This window comes from Choloepus didactylus, chromosome 7 (genome assembly GCF_015220235.1).
Source record: "Choloepus didactylus isolate mChoDid1 chromosome 7, mChoDid1.pri, whole genome shotgun sequence".
Lineage (NCBI taxonomy): Eukaryota > Metazoa > Chordata > Mammalia > Pilosa > Megalonychidae > Choloepus > Choloepus didactylus.
In genome coordinates, this window is record NC_051313.1 from 62767257 (window position 1) to 62793962 (window position 26706).

Consider the following 26706-nt stretch of genomic DNA (forward strand, 5'->3'; position numbering starts at 1 on the left):
GCTCGAAAGTAGTTCGAAAACAGCATAGCATAGTAGACGTTTTTTCCTCCCCCTTGCCCCCCCGCCCCAGCCAATTAACTTCCATTTAAAGAATTCTTAACCAGGTGTCAGGAACTGGGCTGTCTTACTATGCTTATTTCATTCTCACACAACCTTATGACAACATTTCAGCGAGGAAAAAATTTAGGCTTAGACAGGTGAAGCGCCTCGCACAAGGTTACTAACAAACGCTGGAGAAGTCTCGATAACCGGCATCGCGCAGCCAACTAATAGAACACAGGCCGTCTCCAGGGAAACCAAGCTCGTCCCGCCCCCTCGTTGCTCCACTACTTCCGCTTCTGCGCGCTGTGGCTCCACCGTTACGCACGCGGACGGACATGGCTGCCTCTCGCTTACCTCCGGCGACGCTAACTCTAAAACAGGTACCAGCAATTCTCGCCCACCTTCCAGGGAAGCTTTCCCGGGTCTGTGCTTCTCGATCCTTCACCTCTCACTCCACCCTGTCTACGGCATAGGTCTCAAGGGCAACTGGGACGGGTCCTGGAATCCGGGCGCTGCCCTTCTATGATTGGTTCAGGACCTTGGGGAGGAGGCGGGACTTCCCGCCGCGGGGCTCATGGGAAGGCGCTGGCTGGTACTCTCGCCAGTCTCGGCAGCGTGCATCTGCGTGTAAAGATTCTGGTTACTTGGAGCTTGAGTACCTCAACTACTAAGTGGGCACGACAAAAAACACGCTGCCTATTGTATAGAACTATGGTAAAGAACAAATGAGATCACCAAAGCATTCGAACAACTGCGTTAATTTGGAAAAGTGCTTCTTGGATCACAGTTCCTAGCAGACTGGCAGCCGCTTTTCTGCCGAATTCAGCGCCTCAGAGCTCGATTTTAAAGTTTGTTAGGTTTTACTAGGAGTACCCAAACAGCGTAAGCTATCTTATTTGTTTTCTTTAATAATTTTTAAAAGGTGTTTTTCTTCGTCTTTTTAAAAATTGAGGACCAAGGAGAGGCTATCTGGCCAGTTTAGTTTACTAAACCCCTCCAGCCTGGCGAGTGTGCAGTTGTAATTGTCACTTCCCCTCTGTTCAGTTCCTGAGAAGGCAGCAAGTTCTTCTACTGTACAGAAGGATTTTGCAAGTAATTCGGCAGGTTCCAAATGATTCTGATCGCAAATACCTGAAGGACTGGGCAAGGGAAGAATTCAAAAGAAATAAAAGTGCCACTGAAGAGGTGAGAACAAGATCATGATGACAGGCCCTAACCCTCTTTTATTGTTGAATTAAAAAAATTAGTAGACGTCTTGGAATATAATATCACTGAGATGGTATGTCTTGATCATTGCTCTTGGATGACCTACCATTCACTTAAATGTTATTTTTAAATTGAATATCATTGCTGTAGCTACTTTCTTCAGTTACATCACCTGACTTTGATACAATGCACACAAGTGTGTATGTGTATATATATTAATATATATGTTAGAAAGAAAAGATTGTAAATATTACTGCATGATGGTTTGGAAAGTATGAAAGCATGCCATACATTGCGCACCCCTAATTATTGGTTTTAGCTTTCTTAATATGCAGCAATTTCAATTCGTAGTATTGGTTCTTGACTTTAACAAACAAATGGTAGAGCTGTACCTTGTTTAACCAGATGGCAATAGTGACCAGATTTCACTTTCTTCTATAGGATACAATCCGGATGATGATTACTCAAGGCAACATGCACCTCAAGGAACTAGAAAAAACACTTGCTTTAGCAAAATCTTAACAGTAGCATTATTCTGAAGGATTTTCTAAACCTTCATTGCTTGTTGAGCTTAGGCTCAATGATGGGCAGCCCAAAGCCAAGTTGAACTGTTTGTTTGTACAGTACTCTGGCAAATAGATCACAGAGCATGACATGCCATAGAAGGTAAGGAAGACTGCATCAGAACAACTGCCTTAGCAAATACCTTGAATTTTGAAAATGTATCTGAATGTGTCAGCAGTAAGGAACAAAAACCAGTAGAACAAATGGCCAAAAACCACATGAAAAGATGATCAACATCATTACCCATCAGGGAAATGCAAATCCAAACACAATGAGATGACACTTCACCCCCACTGGCATGGCTATAATAAAAAAGACAGATAGTAAATGTTGATGAGAATGTGGAGAAATTAGAACTCGTATTACCTTGTGCTAGAGGTAATAATATAAATTGGTAAGTTCCTCAAAAGGTTAAACATATAGTTGCCATATGACGTAGCAATTCTACTCTGAGAAATGAAAACATACCCACAGAAAAACGTGTACACAGTTGTTCAGGGCAGCATCATTTATAGTAGCAAAAAGTGGAAACAACCCAAATGTCCATCAGCTGACAAATGGATAACTAAAATGTGATATATTCATTGTAATAAAGTATTATTCGGGAATAGAAAGTAATGAAGTACTGATACATGCTACAACGTGGATGAAACTTGAACACATGTTGAGTGCAGTAAGCCAGATACAAGGGAAGAAATACATGATTCCATTTATATGAAATGTTCAGAATAGGGAAATCTAATGAGATAGAACGTAGATTAGTGGTTCCCCAGGGCAAGGGATGGAATGTGGAGTTACTGCTAATGGGTACAGGGTTTTTTTTGGTGATGAAGGTACTGTTAAAATGAGACTGGTAATGGTTGCACAATCCTCTGAATATACTAAAATCCATTGAATTAAACATTTTTAATGGCTGGATTGCATGGCATATGAATTACATCTCAATAAAGCTGTTTTAAAAAGCGATATGAAAGCTATGTAGCATAAAGACGTGGCTAAGGCTGTAACAGCTTGACTGCCCCCTTGTCATTTCTCTCTTTAAAATGGCCATTTGGTTGGAAGTTTTAAATTCATGGTACAAGAATTCCTATCAGTGTGCCTACAGGGAGAGAGAACTAACTTGCTAATATTTGAGGAAAGCAGAACATGTTTCCTGGTATAGGCATACCTTGGAGATAATTGCAGGTTCAGTTCAGACCACTGCAATAAAGCAAATACTTCAATAAAGTCAGTCACACAAACTTTTTGGTTTCCCAGTGCATAAAAATGTTATGTTTACACTATAGGTAGTTTGTTAAATGTGCCATAGAATTGTCTAAAATAAATGTACATACCTTAATTTAAAAATACTTCATTGCTAAGAAATGCTAACCATCATCTGAGCCATTAGCAACTCAATCTTTTGCTGTTGGAGGGTCTTACCTTGATGATGGCTGCTGACTGATCAGGGTGGTCACTGTGGAAGGTTGGGGTGGCTGTGGCAATTTCTTAAGAAAACAATGAAGTTTGCTGCATCAAAGGACTCTTCCTTTCACAAAAAGATTTCTCTGTAACATGCGATGCTATTTGATAGCATTTTACCCACAGTAAAGCTTCTTTGAAAATTGGAGTCAATCCTCTCCAACTTTTCTGCTGCTTTATCTACTAAGTTTATGTAATATTCTAAATCCTTTGTTATTTCAACAATGTTCACAACATCTTCACCAGGAGTAGATTCCATCTCAAGAAACCACTTTCTTTGCTCATCCATAAAAACAATTCAAGTTTTATCATGAGATTGTAGCAGGTCAGTCACATCTTCAGGCTCCACTTCTAATTCTGGTTCTCTTGCTTTTTCCACCATATTTGCAGTTACTTCCATCAGTGAACCCCTCAAAGTCATCCATGAGTTGGAAGCAACTTCTTCCAGACTCTGTGAATAGTGATATTTTACCTCCTCCCCTGAACCATGAATGTTCCAAGAGGGAGAGAGACAAGGAATGCCCAGTTGGTGGAGCAGTCAGAACACACACACACTTATTGCTTAAGTTTGCTGTTTTATAGAGGCATGGTTCATGGCGTCCCCAGTTACAACAGTAACATCAAAGATCACCACAAAGGATATAATAATGAAAAAGTTTGAAATACTGCAAGAATTACCAAAATGACAGAGACATGAGGTGAGCACATGCTATTGGAAAAATGGCACAGATAGACTTACTCGATGCAAGGTTGCCACACATCTTCAATTTGTAAAAAAAGGTAGTATCTGTGAAGTGCAGTAAAGCAAAGCACAATGAAACAAGCTATGCCTGTATTTGTATTTTTGTAGTCCATACCAGGAGATAGTCTTTAGGAGAGGCCAAGAGGCAGAGACTCATATTTAAATTATCTCTGTCTTTCATGGAATAAGTAGGAAAGTACTAGTAAAAATAAAGGGAAGCCACCCACATCTACCTTAAAAAAAATTGTGTTTACATAGAATAAAGACCCCAAAGAGGATCAAAAGCAATTTGCCATTCTATACTGAATTAGAAATCACCATGGGCTGTTTCTGAGCTTGGATCAGGCATTTGGGAAATTATATTAGGATTAAACTAAATTTACAATTTTTGCTTCCTAACTAAAGTGAATCACTTACCCACTCTTATTTGCATAAAAAAATACGGTGCTGTGTCCTGCTTTTGTGTCTCATATTTTTAAGTTAATATATTCACATTTATTTCACTTAACATTAAAGGAAAGAATATTTCCTCTTAAATAAAATTACAAATATTTTTGATATTTTTCTTATTCATAAAAGGGATTATTCTCAAGGTCTTTTTAACTGAGTCTGTCTTGTAAGTTTTATTTAATTGGTTGGGTTTTATAATCCATACTTAACAAGAAGAAATTATTAGTCACCAAAGTATGATATTAGCTTGTATATTATTTATTATGACAAATGGTGTTCAGCCCTTCCCTTTGTTAAATATTTTCCAAATGGTCAAGTGTATAGAAATTTGTTTAAGCTTATACTGAGAAATATTACCATGTTACAGCAGTTTTTTCATGAAATGCATCTGATTTCTATTTTAAAGCAGATGTATCTACTTTCAAACCTTTATAGACATAGCATAAAGTGTGGTTGGGTGAAGGAACCATTTCAGTAACCATAAAATCATACAGATGACAAAGTAGGCTAAACAAAGTATTAACACTTTCATTTTTTAATATGAAATTTAATTTCCATAGTATTGGGAGCAATGTTTACTACTTGGAAGAGACACAGATTCAAGGTGATTAAAAAAAAATAGACAAATAACATGCCTCTTAAGGTTATTAACTTTTGATTCGAACAGAAGGTATAAACAGGAAAACACTGCTTCCTTTATTTTGGTCTATAAGGGTCAAAAATAAGATTAGAATAATATATTCAACTTATCACAGATATTTAGTTTCTCAATGTAATAATGCACTGATTAAAAAAACTGCAATATTGTACAACTTCTGTGTTTTACACGATGTTTTCCCACTGCTATTAAAAAGTTTCAGTTTTGGTTTGAAACACAACCTACATGACAGGTAATAGATTGTTTACAGTTCTGTTTCTTTGGAAAAGTACAGTTGTGACATTTACTCATTTAGCAGATAGCAAAAGGGAAAAAAATTAGGAAAAATTCACACTGGAGCTCGATTGAAGTGTTTGACAGTGCCAAAGAACATAACAGACCAAACACATGTGGTGAAAGACTACTACTGCAGTGGTCTTGATTGTGAGGCTGCCTCCTTAGGGTTTTGCGGCTGGCTGACCCTGTTCTGTTTCTTGTCTCTATTGGTTTTCTCCTCCATGACAGACCACTGAGGGACAAGATATAATCACATAAGCATCTGCCAGACCTAGGTCCATTTGACTTTTCTCCTTCCCTCGGCCCTTCCATAACTGTGACTTTTGACAAAAAATAACCAGGATGAATTGCCTGCTTCTGGTGGGTAGGAGGTATAATCAAAATACTTTCTACCCGAGCACGCAATGGTCTAAACTTAATAGTTAGAATTTAATTTGTTTTCAGCATTTCTTGACAAGTTTATTCTTTGACACAATAGGAGATTGAAGTGAAAATTGCTCCTGCTTGGAACACAACTTAATTAAACCTCTTTTGGAATGAATGCAATACCTTTGGGTATTAAGAAACTCTTAATAAATAGAGGTATCTTGGGGAATCATTCCAAAAAGGTTAGGTGACATCCTGTTGGGGATGGATTTAGAAAACTGAAAGTACTGTCAAGCTCTAAAATTCTGTGATTCTGCATTAGGGATTGTGCCAGTTTGAATGTATTGTGTCCCCCAAACACCATTATCTTTGATGTAATCTTGTGTGGGCAGACGTTATCAATTTTGATTAGATTTCTTTGAGTGTTTCTTTGGAGATGCGCCCCACACAACTGTAGGTGATAACTCTGATGAGATAATTTCCATGGAGGCGTGGCCCCACCCATTCAGGGTGGGCCTTGATCAGTGGAGCCATATAAATGAGCTGATGGGCAGAGGCAACTCAGTGCAGCTGTGAGTGATGTTTTGAAGAGGCGCTACAGCCAAGAGGGACACATTGAAGAAAGCTCAAGCTGCAGATGAGAGACAGTTTGAAGACAGCTGTTGAAAGCACTTTGCTCCAGAGAAGCTGTGAGAAGAAAAACGCCCCAAGAGCAACTAAGAGTGACATTTTTGAGGAACTGCAGCCTAGAGAGGAACGTCCTGGGAGAAAGCCATTTTGAAACCAGAACTCTGGCACAGACACCAGCCACTTGCCTTCCCAGCTAACAGAGGTTTTCTGGACGCCATTGGCCATCCTCCAGTGAAGGTACCCGATGGCTGATGTGTTACCTTGGACACTTTATGGCCTCAAGACTGTAACTGTGTAACCAAATAAACCCCTTTTATAAAAGCCAATCCATTTCTGGTATTTTGCATTCTGGAAGCATTAGCAAACTAGAACAGGGATGAACAGGGAAATGAAAGAGGAAAAGTACCTCTACATTAGCAGTTCAACAAGAGTTCTGGGGAGGGACTGGCAGTCTACCTACTCAGTAGTTGAGGAACAAGATAAACTTATATGAAAATATCAAATTAATTCCACTTTCAGGGTCTGTGATGGTAAAATACATCTGAATTATTTTATTATTAGAATGTCAAATCCATGTCAGTATAAAAATATATTTTTTTTTAATGTGAACTTGATAGGCAAAAAACAAAGGGACTAGAAGCATACTTTCTGTTTTTCTCGGCATCCCCAATTCAAGAAAAATTATTTTCTCTTGGCTCAATGAACAGCATTCTATTCACAATTATGGACAACAGTTACTAGATTCTGGTTAATATTTGTTTATAGAAATATAATTGAAGTTTCTATGCATACATGTAATTCTGAAGAGATGAACATAATTCTATATTCCAAGGCACAAGAAGCTTGGAACAGAATAAAATCCAAAGTTTCAACATACTCAAGCTGCTTTCACAACTTGTTTCTGTGTTTGAGTTTCATTATGAACCAAAGTGAAATCCTTTGTGCTCCATGAAGATGGGGACAATGAGGTCTAAATCAAGTTATTAAAGTATTTAGCCTGACATAATCATTGCAAAGCAGTGGCAAGCTTTTAAGATAATTCAGTGACAGAACTCAATTCAAAAGAAAATACTTTCAAGAGGTAGCCTTATTTCTTTATAAAATTTAAACCAATACGCTGAAATTCAGAAAGTACTCTAGGCTAATTGGATTTGATTATGAATATGTTACAGAAGTTTCAAGTAATTATTTAAGTGACTGTTTTTTCAATTAATCCACTCTAAAATCACTAACATTTATCAATAATTTTTTGACTCAAAATAACAGGAACCATGATCAAGTGATTGGAAACGTTCTCATTTAAGCTCATGTTTAGCAAATGTTTCCAGTGCTATTAGCCAATTATTCATTATTTAAATACATTGATACTTCAAATAATTTTAAGATATATTGGTTCTGGTGACACCACGAAAATCTCCTCAAAATCTATTTGTAAGTTTCCACCTGGTTGGAATGTCAGCATTTTGAGAATTTGAACTTGAGAGGGTTTAGGGGTCTTGGGGATATAGTCTTAGGGACACTCTTGTCTAGGCACAGCAGGTGTGCTTCAATTTATATGAATGACTACTTGATCTACATTCACAAGGGATTAAATTTATCTTCTTGTTTTTAATTCATATTATTTCATACATCCTGAATTTTAGGGTTTAGGCTTTCCATCCTTTAACTTAACCTGAGCTTTTGAACTTCAGATGAATCTGGAAAGGGTCTGGAGTTTGTAACGAAACCTGACACTAAGTTAGCTTCCCCTGGTTTCAGTTTAATTGCTGGAGTCTTCATGACATCAGGGAATAGGAAATGTGTCTGGCACATTTTTGAAATTAGTGACTTTTTAAAAAGGCAAATCTGCTATGTGTACAGTTAACACCTCGAGCAGAGCTATTCTGAGTTGTAAAACCTGAAATCCTCAAGAATCCTACCTCATTCATTGTCTGAGGCCCTAATTTTCCTTCTTCACCTTTGTCCTTAGTTTGGCAAGTTCCTCTTCTAAACTTTTAATATGTTCTTTCAGTGTAGCTTTGTCTTGCTGGGCTTTCTGATTGGCTTGACTTCGTGCTTCTTCTATTTTCCTTTCATACCACTTTTCCATCTGGGAAGAAACAGCCTCAAAAAAATACTGGGTGAGCTCCAGAGCTTGGGAGGTGTCTCGAATGTGAGGGGTGGCGTGCTCGTGGCCTGCCGCTGCTGGTGGCTGCCCACAGGAGATGCTAGGTACCAGGTGCTGGGCTCGATGCCTCGCCTGCCCACTTTTCCCAGGCTTCTTGGTCTGGGTGCCTCTGTCGACACAGGGCCCAGCCTGCTGATCACATTTGGCTGCCTCATTCAAGAGTGGCAAGGCTGTCTGGACCTTGACATTCCTCAGCTGGGAGCCTGTACAATCAGAGGAAGAAAGCTCCTGCGGGGGTCTGGGTGTAGCACTCGAGTTGAGGGCCTTTTCCTTGGGCCTCACCACCTGAGGAGAACTATCTGAAGCTGCTGCTGGACCTGTAGTCACCACTGACTGATCAACACCTGGTTTAAGAAAGAAAATAACAGTCAGAGCAAATCCACATTCACACAGTGCTGTGGCTGTGGGTCTGCGTTTGAGACCTGGGAATCCTGTGAACCACCAGCTGGGGCATTCTCAGTCACCACCCACCACGTGCCATTGTTCCTTTGGGGTTTTTCTTACCGTTCTGTTCCTCCCTTCTAGTCCTCTCCCCTGATTATCTTTTTGGCTTGTGGGGCCGTTAATGGATACTGTGTTTGCCACACTGGCCTGTCTCAATCTACACTAGAAGCCTCTGGGTCTCATTTCCTGATTGTGAAGGATGACACAGCTCAACAAGTATCTCCAAACAGAACTGGGCATTTATCTATGAAAATGAATATCCTCAGTCTCTAGTTTTTTGGTCCTTCCCACACTGTGGCCTCTGTGTACAAGTTCCTTGACCCAAGTTCCAATTTGGGAAGGTGGTCCTACTCTCCGTGACGAGCATTAAAAATTTACCAGATGGGTCTCAATGCTGGGGGCACAGAGGAGATAAAGCCACAGTCACAGAGATGGCCTATGCTAACACAAAACCCTTGGCATATCAAAACCCCCCACTGAGGCCTAATTACCAAGCCGCTCAATGTCCTCAAAATTATTATAATTGAGTGTAATCACGCAGCTAGTTCTTGAGGCAGGTTCAATATATGAACTGCTGTTTAATGAGGCCTTACATAATTAGACAAAGGTAAAAGATCAAGAAGAAAAGAGAAAAAGGTACAAAGAGCAAGAAAGAGCCAAATGGCCCATTCATCACTCCTCATCTTGGAGCCCTCAACTGAGACCATCGACATTGTACCAGAAGCACTGTATCACCAATTAACAATTCTTTTACTCCTTCATTCAAACATTTTTTGAGCACTTAGAATATAGTGCTAATTACTTACTATACAGGAACTGGATATACAGAGTGAGAAAAAGACATGGCTCCTGCCCCTACAGAGCTTACTCTAAGAGACAGTGTTTTTCTCAGCACTGTGGTATGGACTGCCTTCTGATAGAGGAGAGATCTGGAGAGTGGATCCATCACCTTTGCACAGAAGGGCTTTCCCTGCATCTGGATTACCTGTAGAAGACTCACAAGTAGATGGTGTGGATTTAGCCCTGGAGGCCCTAGACTCTCCAGAAAGCTTCAGCTCCAGATTCTGAATCTTTAACATGCACCAGGTTTTTAATTCATCCACCAATGACATCTAAAAAAACACGCATATTAGTAAGGGAAAGAATTAGCTGAACTCAATAACACGGTTTATGAATTAGAGCATCAAGAATGAACTTTTCAATTATGACAGTTGCAGATATTGGCTTGACAAACCCACAAGTTGTAGATAACTCACTCCCACAGGCCACACAAGCCTTCTTTTATTACCCTCTGTAAATTACAACTTATGTAACACCAAGATGATATGTATCTATAATCTTCATCAAGTGACTTAGAGCGCCTTTAACGCAAACACCCAAAGTTCCTACCCAAATCTCCAAACCAAAGCATTTCTGGTTCATTAAGAGCAGGAGCTCTCACATAGTCAGTCCCTTTCTATCGTCCCAGGCAGATTGAAAACTCCCTGGGGGCAGGAACTATGTCTTGTTCAACAACAGTATATAGCCCAACAAATACATAATATATACAGTTGACTCAGGACAGAGATCACATTCCCAACTCATTCTAGAAACTGTTTAGTCTCTACCTATTGCAGTATATTCAGCAATGAACATAAACTGAAGTACAGGTTCTTCTATAAACTTCTTTTTGGGGTTATGAAAATGACATGGTTCTTAATGCAAACCTTTTAGGGAGTCTCAGCTTCTGAGTTGGCAATGACAGCTCTGAATCGTTTAATTCCAGGGGGATGTGTGGTAAATCATGAATTAAGGACTGACAGTCTTTTTTAAATTGTGGTAACATATAAACATAAAATTTAGCATTTAAGCCATTTTTAAGTGTATATATAATTCAGTGGCATTGATTACTTTAACAAGGTTGTGTTTCCATCACTACCTTCCATTATTTAAACTTTTTCATCACCTAAAACAGAAACTCTTTTCCATTAAGCAATAATTCCCCATTCCCCCTCCTCTCAGCCCCTGGTAACCTCTAATCTACTTCCTGTCTCTATGAATTTAATTATTCTAGATATTTCATTACAGGCATAGCTCATTTTATTGTGCTTCAGTTTATTATGCTTCACAGATACTGTGTTTTCTACAAATTGAAGGTTTGCGGCAACCCTACATCAAGTAAGTCTATCAGCACCATTTATCCAACAGCATGTGCCCACCTATGTCTCTGTGTCACATCTGTTAATTCTCACAATATTTCAAACGTTTTCTCTATTATTATATCTGTTATGGTGATCTGCAGTCAGTGATCTTCAATGTTACTATTGTAACTGTTTTGGAGCGCCTTGAACTGTGCCCATATAAGATGACCAACTTAATCGATAAATTGTGTGTTCTGACTGTTCCGCTGACTGGCCCGTTCCCCATCTCTCACCCTCTCCTTGGGCCTCTCTATACCCTGAAACACAACAATACTGAAATTAGGCCAATTAATAACCTTACTATGTCCTTTAAGTATTCAAGTGAAAGGAAGAGTCACATGTCCTTCACTGTAAATCAAAAGCTAGAAATGATTAAGCTTAGTGATGAAGGTATGTTGAAAGCCAAGATAGGATGAAAGCTAGGCGCTTGCCAGTTAGTCAAGTTGTAAATGCAAAGGAAAAGTACTTGAAGGAAATTAAAAGTGCTAATCCAATGTGCCTATGAATGATAAGAAAATGAGACAGCCTTATTGCTGATATGGAGAAAGTTTTATTGGTCTGGATAGAATATCAAACCAGCCACAACATTCCCTTAAGCCAAAGCTAATCCAGAGCAAGGCCTTAACTCGCTTCAATTCTATGAAGGCCAAGAGGAAGCCGCAAAACAAGTGTTTGAAGCTAGTAGAGGTTGGTTCATGAGGTTTAAGGAAAGAAGCCTTCTCCGTACAAGGTGAAGCAGTAAGTGCTGATGTGGAAGCTGAGACCATTATCCAGAAGATTTAGCTAAGATAATTGATGAGGGTGGCTACACTAAAAAACAGATTATCAGTGTAGATGAAACAGCCTTATATTGGAAGAAGTTGCCATCTAGGACTTTCATAGCTAGAGAGGAGAAGTCAAGGCTTGGCTTCAAAGGTTCAAAGGACAAGCTGACTCTCTTTTTAGGGGTTAATGCAGCTGGTGACTTTAGGTTGAAGCCAATGCTTATTTACCATTCCAGAAATCCTAGGACCCTTAAGAATTATGCTAAATTGACTCTCTGGTGCCCTATAAATGAAACAACAAAGCCTGGATGGCAGCACATCTATTTACAACATGGTTTACTGAATATTTTAAGCCCACGACTGAAACCTGCTCAGGAAAAAACATCCCTTTCAAAATATTGATTATGTACCTGGACACCCAAGGGCTCTGATGGAGATGTACAAAGAGATTAATGTAGTTTTCATGCCTGATAACACAAAACCCATTCTGCAGATCATGGATCAAGGAGCCATTTTGACATTCAAATCTTATTATTGAAGAAATACATTTAGTAAGACTATAGTTGCCACAGTTAGTGTTTCCTTTGATGGATCTGGGAAATGTCAACTGAAAACCTTCTGGAAAGGATTCATCATTTTTCATCCCATTAAGAACATTCGTGATTCATGGGAGGAGGTCAAAATATCAACATTAACAGGAGTTTGGAAGAAGTTGATTCCAACCCCCATGGATGACTTTGAGGGGTTCAGGACTTCAGTGGAATAAGTAACTGCAGATGTGAAAGAAATAGTAAGACAAATGGAATTAGAAGTGGAACCTGAAGATGTGACTAAACTGCTGCAATCTCATGATAAAACTTGAGTTCTTATGGATGAGCAAAGAAAGCAGTTTCTTGAGATGGATCTACTCCTGGTGAAGATGCTGTCAACATTGTTGAAATGACAAGAAAGGATTTAGTAAAATATTACATAAACTTAGTTGATAAAGCAAGGCAGGGTTGGAGACGATTGACTCCAAATTTGAAAGAAGTTCTACTGTAGGTAAAAGGTTATCCAAGAGCACCGCATGCTACAGAGAAATCTATCATAAAGGAAGAGTCCACCAATGTGGCAAACTTCACTGTCTCGTTTTAAGAAATTGCCACAGCTACTCCAAGCTTCAGCAATGACCACACTGATCAGTCAGCAGCCATCAACATCGAGGCAAGACCCTCCGTCAGCAAAAAGATTACCACTCACTAAAGGCTTAGATTGTGGTTAGCATTTTCCAGCAATGAAGTGTATTTTAATTAAGGTATGTACTTTTTTAAAGAAAAAACCATAATGTGATTGCACACTTAATAGACTGTGGTACAGTGTAAATATAACTTTTACATGCTTTGGGAAACCAAAAAATTTGTGTGACTTCGCTTTATTGGGATACTTGCTGAATTGCAGTGGTCTGGAACGGAACCTGAAATATCTCTGAGTTATGCCTATAAGTGGAATCATAAAATATTTGTCCTTTTGTGTCTGGCTTATTTCACTTAGCATTATACTTTCAAGGTTCATCCTTGTATGTTAACATGCAGATACTGGTTTTTACCTGTCGTTTCTCTCCCTCCTGCTTCTCTGCATCTGAATGCTGTTGCAGACGAGTCAGGCACTCGGTTCTCTCAGCTGAGAGTCGCTCAACCATCAGCTTGTCCAGAACGCGCAGCTGAGATTCAACAGGGAAAGAACACGTGACAGACATGATCCAAGAACAGGCCCTGGTCCGATGCCTGAGGAGGGCCTCAGAGAACACCAAGCAGAGGCCAGAAAGTAAGGAAGCAATCCTCAACTCCTCCATCAACTCTGTTTTCACATAGCATGAGTGGAAGTCCAGTGTTTTTTGGAATTCTGAGCATGCTTCTATGTAGGCCAATGTTTCTTTTTCTTATCTGTTAAAGTCCTAAGGTGTTTAAGAGACTAGAATAGGGAGTAAATTACACAACTTGAGCCAATGCAGACCTTGTAGGCAAAACAGAATTTTTATAGGCCTTGGAACATTACTTCCAGGAGTAGTATTAGGAGTAGTTCTAAAAGTATAGAGATATTTCCACCCTGCCTCTGTTTAAAATTGGCATTGTTAGCAGCCACTCAAGAAGTAGTAAAATAAGCTGAGGACTCAGGGCTTTCATCTAGCTTTTCAAGTGAGCAAATATTTTTGTTGCTTCATTGGAAACAGCCAAAGCATGTACAAAGCTGGATGTGGAAGGAGTTGAAAGGAATCACTTCAGAGAACGAGTGTCACTTTTTAATTACATGCCCTTCTGGTCCTCCACCCCCACCCCTGCCTTCATTCTGACCTTTAAGCGCTCACACCCTGCAGGGCCAAACACGCAGTGCTCTGAAAAGGGCCACTGCCAGGAGACCAGAAGAGGAAGGGACCACTGTTAGCGGGAGCCAGCCCACAGGCACTCAGTGCCGAGTCCTGTTCCTGCCAGGGACATACATGGCATTCCACACTCAGAGGGTCAAGAAATAAAAAAAGGAACATTGGTGCTGAATGTGTGATGGGCATCTTCTGTTCTGTCTCCTCAGTCCTCATACTTTCCTGTGAACTGTCCTCCCCTGTTTCCGAGGACTAGTCTACTCCCCCACCTCATCACCTTCCTACACAACTGGTTATGCTGAGAGCAGCCATGTCCACAAGTGGCCTTGTTACAGGCACTGCTGGTTGGTGCTGGTGTCAACACTGGACTCATACTGGACCAGCATCCTTTCCCTGGGATTGGGAACTAGGACAAAGATTCCACGCCCAAATCTGCCACCTTCCTTGAACTGAAGAGAGACAATTTTGAATCTACTTATACAGTAAAAATGAATCTCAGTGCAGAGGAAAGAATGAAGCAGACACTCAAAAGCAAAGGCAAAAACTCCTCCTGGGACAGATCCAGATGATTATTGAGACACTAACACAGCTGCTTCAGGCAAAGGGAAAAGAAGAAAATCAATGGATAAGATGTTGAATCAATAACTGCCTTTACAGTAATAACTTTGAATGTTAACAGATTAAAATCCCCAATTAAAAGACACAGATTGGCAGAATGAATTAAAAAATATAATCCATCTATATGCTGTTAAAGGATGGAAAAAAAAATAACCTACACAAGTAGTAACCAAAAGAAAGATGGGGTAGCTATACTAATATCAGAGAAAATAGACTTTAAATGTAAAAATGTCATAAGAGACAAGGAAGGGCAATATATATATATAAATAAAAGGAGCAATTCACCAAGAAGAAATAACAATCATAAATGTTTATACAACAAATCAAGGAGCTCCAAAGTACATGAGGCAAACACTGGCCAAACTGAAGGGTGCAACAGATGTTTCTACAATAATAGTGGAAGACTTCAACACACCACTCTCATCTATAGATGAGAACAACCAGACAGAGTATTAATAAGGAAATAGAGAACATAAAAAATATGATAAATGAATTAGAGCTAACAGACATATATAGATTGCTGTACTGCAAAACACCAAGATAAACATTCTTTTCAAGTGCTCATTGAACATCTCCAGGATAGATCATATGCTGTGGCATAAAACAGGTCTTAATAATTTAAAAAAGACTGAAATTATTCACAGAACTTTCTCTGACCATAATGGAATGAGGCCAAAAATCAGTAACCACCAAAGAACCAGAACTTTCATAAATATATGGAGGTTAAACAACATACTCTTAAACAATCAGTGGGTCAAAGAAGAAATTGCAAGAGAAATCAGCAAATATTTAGAGATGAATGAAAATGAGAACACAACATATCAAAATCTATGGGATGCAATGAAGGCAGTGCTGAGAGGAAATTTACAGCTCTAAATTTTAATTTATACATTAAAAAAGAAGAAAGAACTAAAACCAAAGACTAACTGAACTACTGAAGAAACCAGAAAAATAGCAGCCCTAAAGCAAGTAGAGGAAAAGAAATAACAAAGATTAAAGTGGAAATAAATGAATTGGAGGAAAAAAAAAAACAAAAAAACAATAGAAACAGTAAAATCAAAAGTTGGTTCTTTGAGAAGATCAAAAATATTGACAAACTCTTAGCTACACTGACAAAGTCAAAAAGAGAGAAGACACAAAAAAATAAAATCAGAAATGAGAGGGGGGACATTACCATAGACCCCAAAGAAATAAAAATAAAAATCCTAAGAACATACTATGAACAACTATATGCCAAAAAAAAAAAAAAAAAATTAGACAACTTAGACGAAATGGACAATTTCCTGGAAATATATGAACAACCTAGACTGACTGAAGAAGAAATAGAAGACCTCAACAAACCAATCACAAGCAAAGAGATACAATCAGTCATCAAAAACCTCTCTACAAAGAAAAGCCCAGGGCCAGATGCCTTCACAAGGGAATTTTACCAAATATTCCAAGACCCAACACCAATCCTGCTCAAACTCTTCCATAAAATTGAAGAAAAGAGAACACTACCTAACTCATTCTATGAAGTAAACATCACTCTAATACCAAAACCTGATAAAGATACTACGAGAAAGGAATACTACAGACCAGTCTCCCTAGTGAATATAGATGCAAAAAATCTCAAAATACTTGCAAATTGAATCCAACAGCACATTAAAAGAATTACACACCACAACCAAGTGGGGTTTATTCCAGGCATGCAAGGGTGGTTCAACACAAGAAAATCAATGTAATATAATACATTAACAAATTGAAAGGGAAAAATCACACAATCATCTCGATTGATTCAGGAAAGGCGTTCAACAAAATTCAGTATCCTTTCTTGACAAAAACACTTCAAAATGTAGGAATTGAAGGAAACTTCTCAATATGATAAAGGGCATATATGAAAAATCAACAGCCAGCATTGTACTCAACAGTGAGAGACTGAAAGCCTTCATCCTAAGATTGGGAACGAGACAGGATGTCCACTGTCACCACTGTTATTCAACATTGTGCCAGAAGTTCTAGCCAGAGCTAGAACTTTTCCTGTTCAGAAAAGTTCCAGAGCTAGAAAGGAAAAGACAGGACTGAGAGGTTTAGAGCACAATTTTGGGTGATAGTAGCACAATAATGTGGGTACACTGAACAAAGATGACTATGAGTATGGTTGAAACAGGAAGGTTTGGGGCATGTGGGACACCAGAAGGAAAGAGGGAAGGTGAAGACTGGGACTGTATAGCTTAGTGAAACCTAGAACAGTCAACAATTGTGATTAAATGTACAAACATGTTTCTACACAAGGGAGAACAAATGAAAGCCAACCTTGCAAGGTGTTGAAAAGGGGGTGGTGTTGGGGAAAAAATATAATCAATGCAAACTAGAGTCTATAGTTAACAGAAACATTGTATTATGCTTCCTTTAATGTAACAAAGACAATATACCAAAGCTGAGTGCCTATAAGAGGGGGATGTAAGGGAGGGGTATAGGACTCTTGGCATTGGTGATGTTGTCTAACTCTTTTATTGTATTTTATTTTAATTTAATTTTTTGTTGCTTTCTGGCTGTCATTTTCTTTCTTTCTTTTTCTTCTGTCTATCTTTTTTTTGACTCTTTCTTTGTGGAAGAAATGGAAATGTCCTTATATAGATAGTGCTGGTGGTGGTGGTGAATGCATAATTACATGATTATACAGGGAACCATCAATTGTTTACTTAGGATGGAATGTATGGTGCGTGAACAAAATCATCTTAAAAAAAAAAACAGGCTGATGGATGAACAAAATCGTCTTAAAAAAAAAAGGCTGATAGATGAACCTTGAGTGAAATAAGTCAGACACAAAAGGAAAAATACTGTATGATCTCACTGACAGGAAATAATTACAATATGTAAACTCATAGACATGAAATATAGGTTACCAGGATATAGAATGAGGCTAATGAATGGGGAGCAGTTGCTTAATATGAGCAGAATGCTTAACTAGGTTGAACTTAAGCGTTTGGAAATGGACAGAGGTGATGGTAGCACATTATTGTGAGAATAACTAACACTGCTGAATGGTGTGTGAATGTGGTGGAAAGGAGAAGTATAAGGTCACGTATGTCACCTGAGAGAAAGCTGGTGGTTAAAACATGGGAATGTGTAACACAGTGAGTCTTGTGGTGGACAATGTCTGTGATTAACTGTACAAATATTAGAAATTTCTTTCATGAACAGAACAAATGTATGACACTATAACTAGAAGTTAATAATAGAGGGGCATATGGGGGAAAATGTACCTATTTCAAACTACATACTACAGTTAGTAATATTTTAACATTCTTTAATCCACAGTAACAAATGTACCATACCACTACTATGAGTCAATAATGGAGAGGGTGGTTAGGGGTATGGGAGGATTTGAGTTTTCCTTTTAATTTTTGTTTCTTTCCTGGAGTAATGAAAATGTTCTAAAATTGAAAAAAAATTAATTGTGGTGACGAATGCACAACTATATAATGGTACCATGAACAACTGATTATGCACTTTGGATGACTGTATCGTATGTGAATAATCTCAATAAAACCCTTTTTAGGTTTTAATGTATTGGAATAACTAGAAGTAAATACGTGAAACTAACAAACTGCAACCCAGTAGCCTTGACTCTTGAAGACGTATGTATAACAATGTAGCTGACAAGGGGTGACAATGTGATTAGAAAAGCCTTGTGGATCACATTCTTTTATCCAGCATATGGATGGATGAGTAGAAAAACGGGGACAAAAAAAATAAAGGAAAAATATGGCGGTGGGGGGGGGTGCGGATGGGACGATGTGGGTGTCCTATTTTACTCTTATTTTTTCCTATTCTTCACTTTTTCATGTACAAGGAAAATGTTCAAAAAAATAGATGGGAGTGATGAATGAACAACTATATGATGATAATGTGAACAACTGTATGTACACTTTGGATGATTGTATGGTATGTGACTATATCTCAATAAAATTGAATATAAAAAAATTGAATTAAAAAAAAAAAAAGAGAGAGATAGAGACTACAGAGACCTAACAGTCACATGCACAAAAGAGAACCTTAAATGGATCCTGGACAGGGGATAAAATTAAAAGCAGAAACTAGTTATCAAAGACATTTTGGGGAAAACCAGAGAAATCTGAATATGGACTAGATATATGCAATTATTGTTACTTTTCTTAGGTGTGATAATGGTATTGTGGTTATGAAGAAGAAAGTCCTTATTCTCAGTTGAAGCATGCCAAAGTATTTAGAGGTGAAATGTCAGGACAGTCTCAACTAAATCTTAAACAGTTCAGCAAAAGAAAAAGAAGTACGAGTGTGAGAGAGGCACAGCAAAATGTTAACATTTGGTTGCCTCTAGATGGAGGCTATGTGAGCATTCATCATATTATCCTTTCAACCTTTCTTTTTCTTTTCCTGTTTGAGATTTTCAAAATAAGAAGTTGGAAAAGGAAAAAAAAAAAAAACCCTATAAACTTGATTATTCTGATTTTGTGTGCAGGACGGAGGGGTGTGGGATACATAGGCATATAAAATGGACCAGAACAAAATAAACCCACAAATTAATTGTGCTTTTTCATCATAGTGGGCTTATAAGTGATTTTCCTTTCTAATTTTTTATATTTCTAAATGCTCTGTAACATTTATATATTACTTTCTTAATCAGAAACAATTTAAACATGATTTTGGGAAATGTCAATAAACAGACTTTAACACAACGACATAAGTGGGCCTCTCCTAACAGCCCATCCAACACTCTCAGGGAGGAGTACGCAGAAAGAGAGGGTGTGCTAAGGTCTCATTTTCATTTCATTTTCACCAGAATGCCTTGCAATTAGGAAACTGAGCCACTGGCTTACTTGGTGCTGGGTCTTATTCTCCATATGTCCCAGTTTTACATTCATTTTATCCTGAACAGATCCCAGCTCTGCTTTTATCTCCTCCACAGTTGCCTCCAACTGATTCTCCAGCTTCTTGATGAGTGGTTCACATCGACAACCATTTATTGGTGCCTACAAAGCAAACAAAAAAGGAGTCAATCCCACTTGTTCATTCCTTCAACAAATGCTGATGCCAGGCACTACAATGGGGACTGAGGACAGAGATGACAGAGGACAGACTGATTCCAGTCTTAACCTTTGAATGTCCATAGGCTGAGCTTTGTGTCTAGAAGACTTGGAGGGGGTAAGATGTGGTCCCTGTCCTCAAGCAGCTCACACTGCTTTATCCACTCTGAGTCTTCAAATGATCTATTCGTCTACGGATGGTGCAGAAAGCTTTTAACTAAACCTCTGTTTCTTGGGCCTCAGTGGCAGGAATACACCTGCACCATTTACGTGGAGAGAGCCGTCTGGCTTATCATCAAAACTCGTGCCTTATTAAGGTAACACCCAAGTGGAAGGCAGCCCCAGGAGCAGTGTGAAATGGACAGCCTTGTTTCATGAGTACGGTTCCATTTCCTGACAGGGCTCGGTGGGTACCTGCATCACTTTGCCATCCTTGCCCCGGTACAATGTGTAGAGCTGGTATGCTCTGAACTCGTGGGGAGGTGGCGGAGATGAACACCGATGCCTGCCCTTCTTTTTAGGGTGACTGTGAGCATGCAAGTTCTTCTGGTGTCCAGGCTGTTGGTCTGTGGGCGGGACGGGGTCAGAAAATGCTGACACCTGAGGGAGAGGAAGAACACTGTGACATCTCGAGGGAGACACCCACCCGGGGGCACCTGCTTTGGAAGAAGGAACCCCTCCTTGCTTCACCTTGAGGCACTCTACTCCAAACATCGCATGTCAAAAAAAATGTACTGACCTGCTACCTTGTGTCTGAAGTTAGCCAGATTTAATTTCTGTGCCCTGGTTCCAAACCACCAAGCCAACTGAGGTGGCTTTTTAGCTGTCGGGCATGAGGCTCTCCCAGGGCCCTCTGTCAACCACCTCCCAGCACCCTCTCGACTGCTTTCATGGGCCTCCTGACCTTGGGCCTTGATTTTTTCCTCCCGCTGTCCTTTGCCCTGGGCTCAGGGGAGGCTGACAGGAAATCTTCTCTGGCCTCTTCTTTTCTGAGTGCAGCCTGTTCACTGCTAGGGGTATCTCCAGCTGAGACACTACCCTACAGAGTAAAAAAAAGAAAAAAAAAAAAAAAAAGCTCAAAAACCTAAGAAGCTTCTGTTCCCCATTTTTCTTGTCAACTTCAAAACCTGCAGTATCATTTCTTTAGGGAAAGACCTAGACTTTTGACCTCTGAGAGATCAGAGATTTTCTGAAAGACATTAAACTCTATTTGTCCCTCCCTCCTCAAAGGCTGGGTGGATGGGGCATGGATTTGCCCCAGAGAGGTTAGGTTGAAGAAAGGGGGAGCCCAGACAGCTATAACCCCTGAGGACCTCCCATCCTTTCTCTTACTTGGAATAAAGGTGGTCCCCAGGAACAGGGTGAGGTAAAACAATAGTGTTCACTGAGGAGAAGCTAGGCTCACTGTTGACATTTATTTCCCTTCTATGCCACAAACCCGTATGTCCAACATGGGAGCAGCACCAACTAAGCACAGAGCCCAGTCAGGGCTGAACGAAGAGATAAGGCACCTGTTCTACATGCCCTATCACTTTTTTCACTGGTGGGGTAAAATTCTGCTTTCACAAACCCATCCACTAAGACACCCATGCGAATCTTTGCCAATGACATCAGCTTCAGACATAGGGAACATTCCTTCATGGCGTTAACTCAATGTATATGGTTTTCCTGGTCAGCTGAATATTTGGTTTTTATCTTATCTATTTCTTGGGTACCAACCTAAACATATTCTTGGGTCTAATTCTTCGTTCTAGGTCTCCAGTAGCCTACCACACAGAAAATACCTGAGCCCTAGAGATTTCTGGCCTTTTGTACTTCAGCAAAACACAACCCCACACATTCTTTGTGCTTGGATCCTCATAATTCTTGGCAGAAAGTGAGAACCCTGCAGAATGACATATCACATTTCTGGTCCTTGTGAGAACTTGTACAATTTAATATCTATAATTCACACACAGGAACTTACTCTCAGTTATACTGCCTTCATCCTGGAAATTGATGAGAGGAATTCGAAATGGCAGAAGGCAGAGCAAGAATTTGGTGACATAATTTTCTGAGCCAAGAGTTGTCCTGCTTGGTCTCTATATCCCAGTGCACCTCCTGGGAAAGCTGAAAAGCATAGTTCATTCTGGGGCTTCCATGTGTAGTCGCGCAAGCTCTTCACTGCACAATAGCACCTAACTGAGGGGGTAAATGGGGCAGGGGAGCTAAAATCCAACTCGGGCTCCATTCACCCAGTGTTGTCAGGTGCAGAGCTGGTCTGCCCATGGGGAAACTTTTTCTAATTTGCACAAAGGAGCCATATGGGCTAGCACAGCTTCCATTCTTTCTCTAAACTGAAAGAGATAAAGCAACCCATGTCAGTGGTTCTCAAACTTGAGCACACCATCAGATCACCTGGAGGGCTTGTTCAAACACAGATTGTGGAGCCCTACCTCTGAGTTTCTGATCCAGTAGGCTGAGGTGAGGCCCATGAATCTGCATGTCTAACAAATTCTCAGGTGATGCCCTGGACACCACACTTTTAGAACCACTTCTCAAAACAACTACAGAGCATGATGTGCTGTCCCCAGGGCAGGAACCAAGGCCACAGATACACGGGTCAGGTAAACATACCCACATGGGGTGCTGGGATGGGCAACACCCACACACGGGCACCCGATCTGAAACCTTGGTGGAGTGGAGGATATAAAGCCAAAGGGGAAAAGACTGACAATAATGTGAAGAGCCCCGGCAGGGAAGGAGAGGAGAGGAGGGCATGGCAGCCACCAAACCCAGTGATATAGGGTGACAGTTTCCCACCCACTGTTAAGCTGGTGATGGGGGATGGGCAGGAGGGCTAACCCCTACCTTGCTTTGTGCCACCTCATCTCTTGGCACAGACTGGGCTCTCCTCTCTTCCTTGATCCTCTCTCTCTTTTTTCTCAGGCTTCGCCCACGACTGAAGTGCAAGACCTGAAGGAGGCAAGAGGCATCATTACAAACCACTGGTAGGCCCAGCATCCGCGTGAGACAGTTCTCCTGGGACTACGTGCCTTGACCTACAGACACGTACAGCCTAGTTGGAGACGCCAAGTGTTCACAAGCACTTCAGACTACCTGCTCTGCCTCCTAGGTCTCCTGCTGGGCACCATATGGACCCAGAAATCTAAAGGCTTATGCCTGATTCCTCAAAGAGCTTATTAAGATGACAATAATAATAACTGGTACGTATGTGCCAGGCCAGGACCACCAAGTAGGTGTGTGCAGGCTGTGCACTGCACAACTCCAGGGGACAGCATTCACATACATGAGGATATGAATGGCTTCCCCTGGAGTTGTGTAATGTGGCAGCCTTGCTCACCATCTTGGTACACTGGACCTGAACCAGACCATCAGATTTTGTCTTGGCCAAACTGCACCAATTCCTATTCAATTTGATGCAAACATTATTATGATATATCAATGAGCAATGGTAACAACTGTGAGGCAGGAACCTCTTCCACAAAAGGAAGCATTTAGGCTGCCCCTTACAATGTGGAGAGGTAGAACAGACACAGGCGGATGCACAAGGGTCTGACAGATTTAAGTTTGAACCCAGGAGCACCCATCATAGAATCTTCGGGCAAACTATTTATCTGCTCTGAGCTGTCAGTTCAAGTGCAAAAATGGGTAGTTGTTGAGATTCGAGAGAAAATAGGAGGGGAGTAGTACACATGGGACCTCAGTCACCCTCAGGTACTTCTCTATTGACCTCATTACCTTCGAGTTGCTTAATTGACAGAGGATGTTTAACCACAGAGTAGAGATCTTTGAGCTGGTAGAAACCTCTGGCCCAGCTCCTCACCCTCCCACCACTCCCCTTCATCCCTGGCTTCAGGGGTCACCCCCTTTAAAAAAAGATGTCCAGAAGGGGAAATGACTTTCTCCAGGTCGCATTATCTTTCTGCAATGAAACATTTTATTGTCTCCTTATATAGATAAGGACTCTCTGAAGTTCAGCATAGTATTGTTCATTTGAACATCAGACTTTTTCCTTCTTGTGTTTGTGAAATTCAAGTGGTACCATCATACAACAAAAAGAATGTCCTATGGGTGGTGGGTACCATCTAAATGCAAAATCCCAGACAACATCTCCCTGTGACTGAACCTTAATTTTGCCTTATTTTTGAACCTTATTCTCATCCCAAGCCAGCAATTCTGAAAGTGTCCGGATACCCCTGAATCCATGAGGTTGAAATGATTTTTCATAATAACACTTACTCTGTTGGCCTTTTAGACTCCTGTTCTCTGATGATGGTACAGTGGAGTTTTTCAGAGTTTGCTTATGTGTGCTATCACAATAGACTGCAGAAAGAAACAGATGGGAATCTGTCCCAGCTGTCTTCTATTAAGAGAGGCATTAAAGGATTTGAAAAAATGTAAAACAATGCTACTCTTCTCACTAAATTTTTGTTTGTTTTGGAAAGCTATTTTTCATAAGACAGTGTTATTTATGTTAACATGGAATGGGTTTAGTATTGTTATTTTTAAGTGAACTAACAATATTTTTAAAAAGTCACCATTTTAAATATGAATATGGTAACTATTGATGGGTATAACCCCCAAAAACAAAAAGTCTTCATGGTCCTCCATGATATTTAAGAATGTAAAATGGTCCTGAGATCAAAAAGTTTAAGAACCACTTCCCTAAGCCATTCTGAAGCTAAATCCAGACTCATCAGGAAGTCAAGTCTAATGAAAGGAAGTGACAGGTTCTTGTCACTCACCCTGTTTATGGACTCTTAGAACATGCACAGTACCAGAGTCAGCCTGAAATTCACTTTTCAGAACCATTTGTGAACTGTGTCAATCAAAACTGACAAACAACACTCAGAGGTCATCCAAACCCCAAATAACCATCAGAAAAATTCCCTCCATATACCATGTTATAAGCTAATGAAAATAAATTTGCATAGGTTATAGCCTCTCAGCGAACCATGCCATCTACTAAATGGAATGTCATTAATTTTTCCCAGTCCACAGAAATCAGGAAATGTTGATCTTGCAGTCTTGGAAAGAAGTATCCTCTTGGTACTGCTGTGGCCCATTAAAATCCACAGCTCACAAGGTGTCAGGGCAAGGGGATTTCTCTTTTCAGAAAAAAACAAACAGTAAGGCTATTTCTGTAACTACAGAACAACAGAAGAACATGCATAAAAGTTTATGCATATTCCAACGTTCCTCCTTTGTGTTGAGAGTAAGTTTAGAATGCACAGTTGTGTGTAAAATCAACTTTTCTAAAATGTCATCCTATTAATTTGCTATTAAATACGGGCATGAAAAATTTGCTTGTGTAATTTTTAATGGAAACACAAAAGGAGAACTGCACAGGGAAATGGTCCACAGTAAAGCTTTTTTCCCCATAAGTGAAGCTCTTGGGCTATGGAAGACAAACGATCGGTGGGTTAAAGATACACCAATCTTCGTGTGCCTGGGAAATTCTCCTGCCCCACAAGACTTGATAAATTCAGTATGACTGGGGATGGGGCTGTCCATTAAATTGCCAAATGCCAAAATGGTAATAACTATGCTGGATTCTGACATTTATATAGCACATGGTATATTATGATCCATAAAGGACCAACATTTTTCTATCAGGATTCAGGAATGTGATTCTGCTGATGATTTGCTTACAAATAGCTGAAGTGAGATGAGTCCTCCCACCTTTAGCAGCTTTGACCTAAGGAGCACCTGACTCACTTGTGTCAGGAGCTTCATGGACTTCTAGAACCTCTGATAAGGGTGAGCTCCATGGGCAAAAGGCTGATCAATTTTCCAAAAACAAAAATCTTAATCATTTCCAGAAACTACTAGTTATATCAGGCAAGTTTTTAAGACTAAAATGAAGTAAAGGCTGTAAAAAACCCTGGGTCAGGCTGTTACTGGGCTAAGAAACAGGATCAGAGTGAGGTTTTACAATCATCCTTACTCCCTGAGATTCTGTCTTCTTGCAACTTTAGCCAGAAAAAGATGAAAAACCAATTAGTGTTTGCTGTAATGTAATATAGAGTATTTCCAATCTGGAAATAACCTAAATGCCCAACACTAAGCAAATGGCTTAACAAAATATTGGATAGCAACAAAAGAGTATTATGCTTCTGTTATAATGGATACTTGTGAAAATTAAAGAACATTTTCCTACTACACTTAGGATAAATGGCAGAATACAAAAGGGTAGACACCTAGATACTGTAGGCACCATTATATAAAAATTATGTGTTTGTGGAAGGTAACAGGAAGAAACCAAAGTGGTTGTTTCAGGGTGCTGGAATTATGAATAATTGTAAATTATCATTATTAAATTTCTTTATTGTTTTTAGATAGTATTAGCCTCTACTCAAATGATATTTATTAGCACCCCCCTTTTTTTTAATTGAATGATGGTAAAAATACATTGTGCAATAAAAAAGGAAAGAAAACCCTATACTATACTTAAAAGAACTGCCTCTGGTGGACATTCACTGCTTTGCTCAGAGTGGTCCCAGCTCTCCACCCCTTTATCTGGGAAATGCCACTTATAATGTGGTCAAATGGATGCTACCATTTTTATGTCCCTGGACCACTTGCTCAGGAGTTGGCATTTGTCCCGAGCTCCCAATCATGGTCCTTTCCCAAGATGTTTTGAACGGGAACTTCCTCCCTGGCTGAGTAGCTGGGAATTTATGATATAGGAAGCTGCTAGTGACGACAACCTAGCTCCATGGAGAAAA

The 26706-nt window shown here is 39.8% G+C and overlaps 2 protein-coding genes and 1 long non-coding RNA gene across 10 annotated transcripts in view; 1 reads left to right on the forward strand and 2 right to left on the reverse strand.

Annotated features, from left to right (window-relative positions):
- Nucleotides 1-548, reverse strand: part of LOC119539756 — a 12701-nt gene extending 12153 nt beyond the window's left edge. Inside the window, exon 1 of the long non-coding RNA XR_005217929.1 lies at nucleotides 397-548. This is a non-coding gene — a long non-coding RNA (uncharacterized LOC119539756). The remainder of the gene's footprint in view (nucleotides 1-396) is intronic.
- On the forward strand, nucleotides 353-25264 carry LYRM2 (LYR motif containing 2). 3 transcript variants are annotated; one of them, XR_005217927.1, is made up of 5 exons: nucleotides 353-422; nucleotides 1087-1227; nucleotides 1690-1914; nucleotides 13584-13753; nucleotides 22904-25264. XR_005217927.1 is itself a non-coding variant. In XM_037843502.1 (3 exons), exons 1-3 carry the CDS (start codon nucleotides 378-380, stop codon nucleotides 1768-1770), a joined length of 267 nt encoding a protein of 88 aa, XP_037699430.1. In that variant the 5' UTR covers nucleotides 353-377; the 3' UTR covers nucleotides 1771-6186. The 3 variants fall into 3 exon arrangements, 1 of the variants encoding a protein (XP_037699430.1); XR_005217928.1 differs by lacking the exon at nucleotides 13584-13753 and adding an exon at nucleotides 19858-20093; XM_037843502.1 differs by lacking the exons at nucleotides 13584-13753; nucleotides 22904-25264 and having other exon boundaries at nucleotides 1690-6186.
- ANKRD6 (ankyrin repeat domain 6) overlaps nucleotides 6676-26706 on the reverse strand; it is a 232501-nt gene continuing 212470 nt past the window's right edge. For 5 of the 6 annotated variants that reach the window (XM_037843501.1, XM_037843498.1, XM_037843499.1 and 2 more), the window contains 7 exons: nucleotides 22826-22930; nucleotides 20880-21014; nucleotides 20390-20575; nucleotides 19769-19921; nucleotides 13536-13649; nucleotides 9992-10118; nucleotides 6676-8906 (listed from right to left, as the gene is read on the reverse strand). In XM_037843501.1, the coding sequence (XP_037699429.1) occupies nucleotides 8335-8906; nucleotides 9992-10118; nucleotides 13536-13649; nucleotides 19769-19921; nucleotides 20390-20575; nucleotides 20880-21014; nucleotides 22826-22930 (1392 nt within the window). In that variant the 3' untranslated portion in view covers nucleotides 6676-8334. The remainder of the gene's footprint in view (nucleotides 8907-9991; nucleotides 10119-13535; nucleotides 13650-19768; nucleotides 19922-20389; nucleotides 20576-20879; nucleotides 21015-22825; nucleotides 22931-26706) is intronic. The other variant, XM_037843500.1, reaches the window with a different exon arrangement.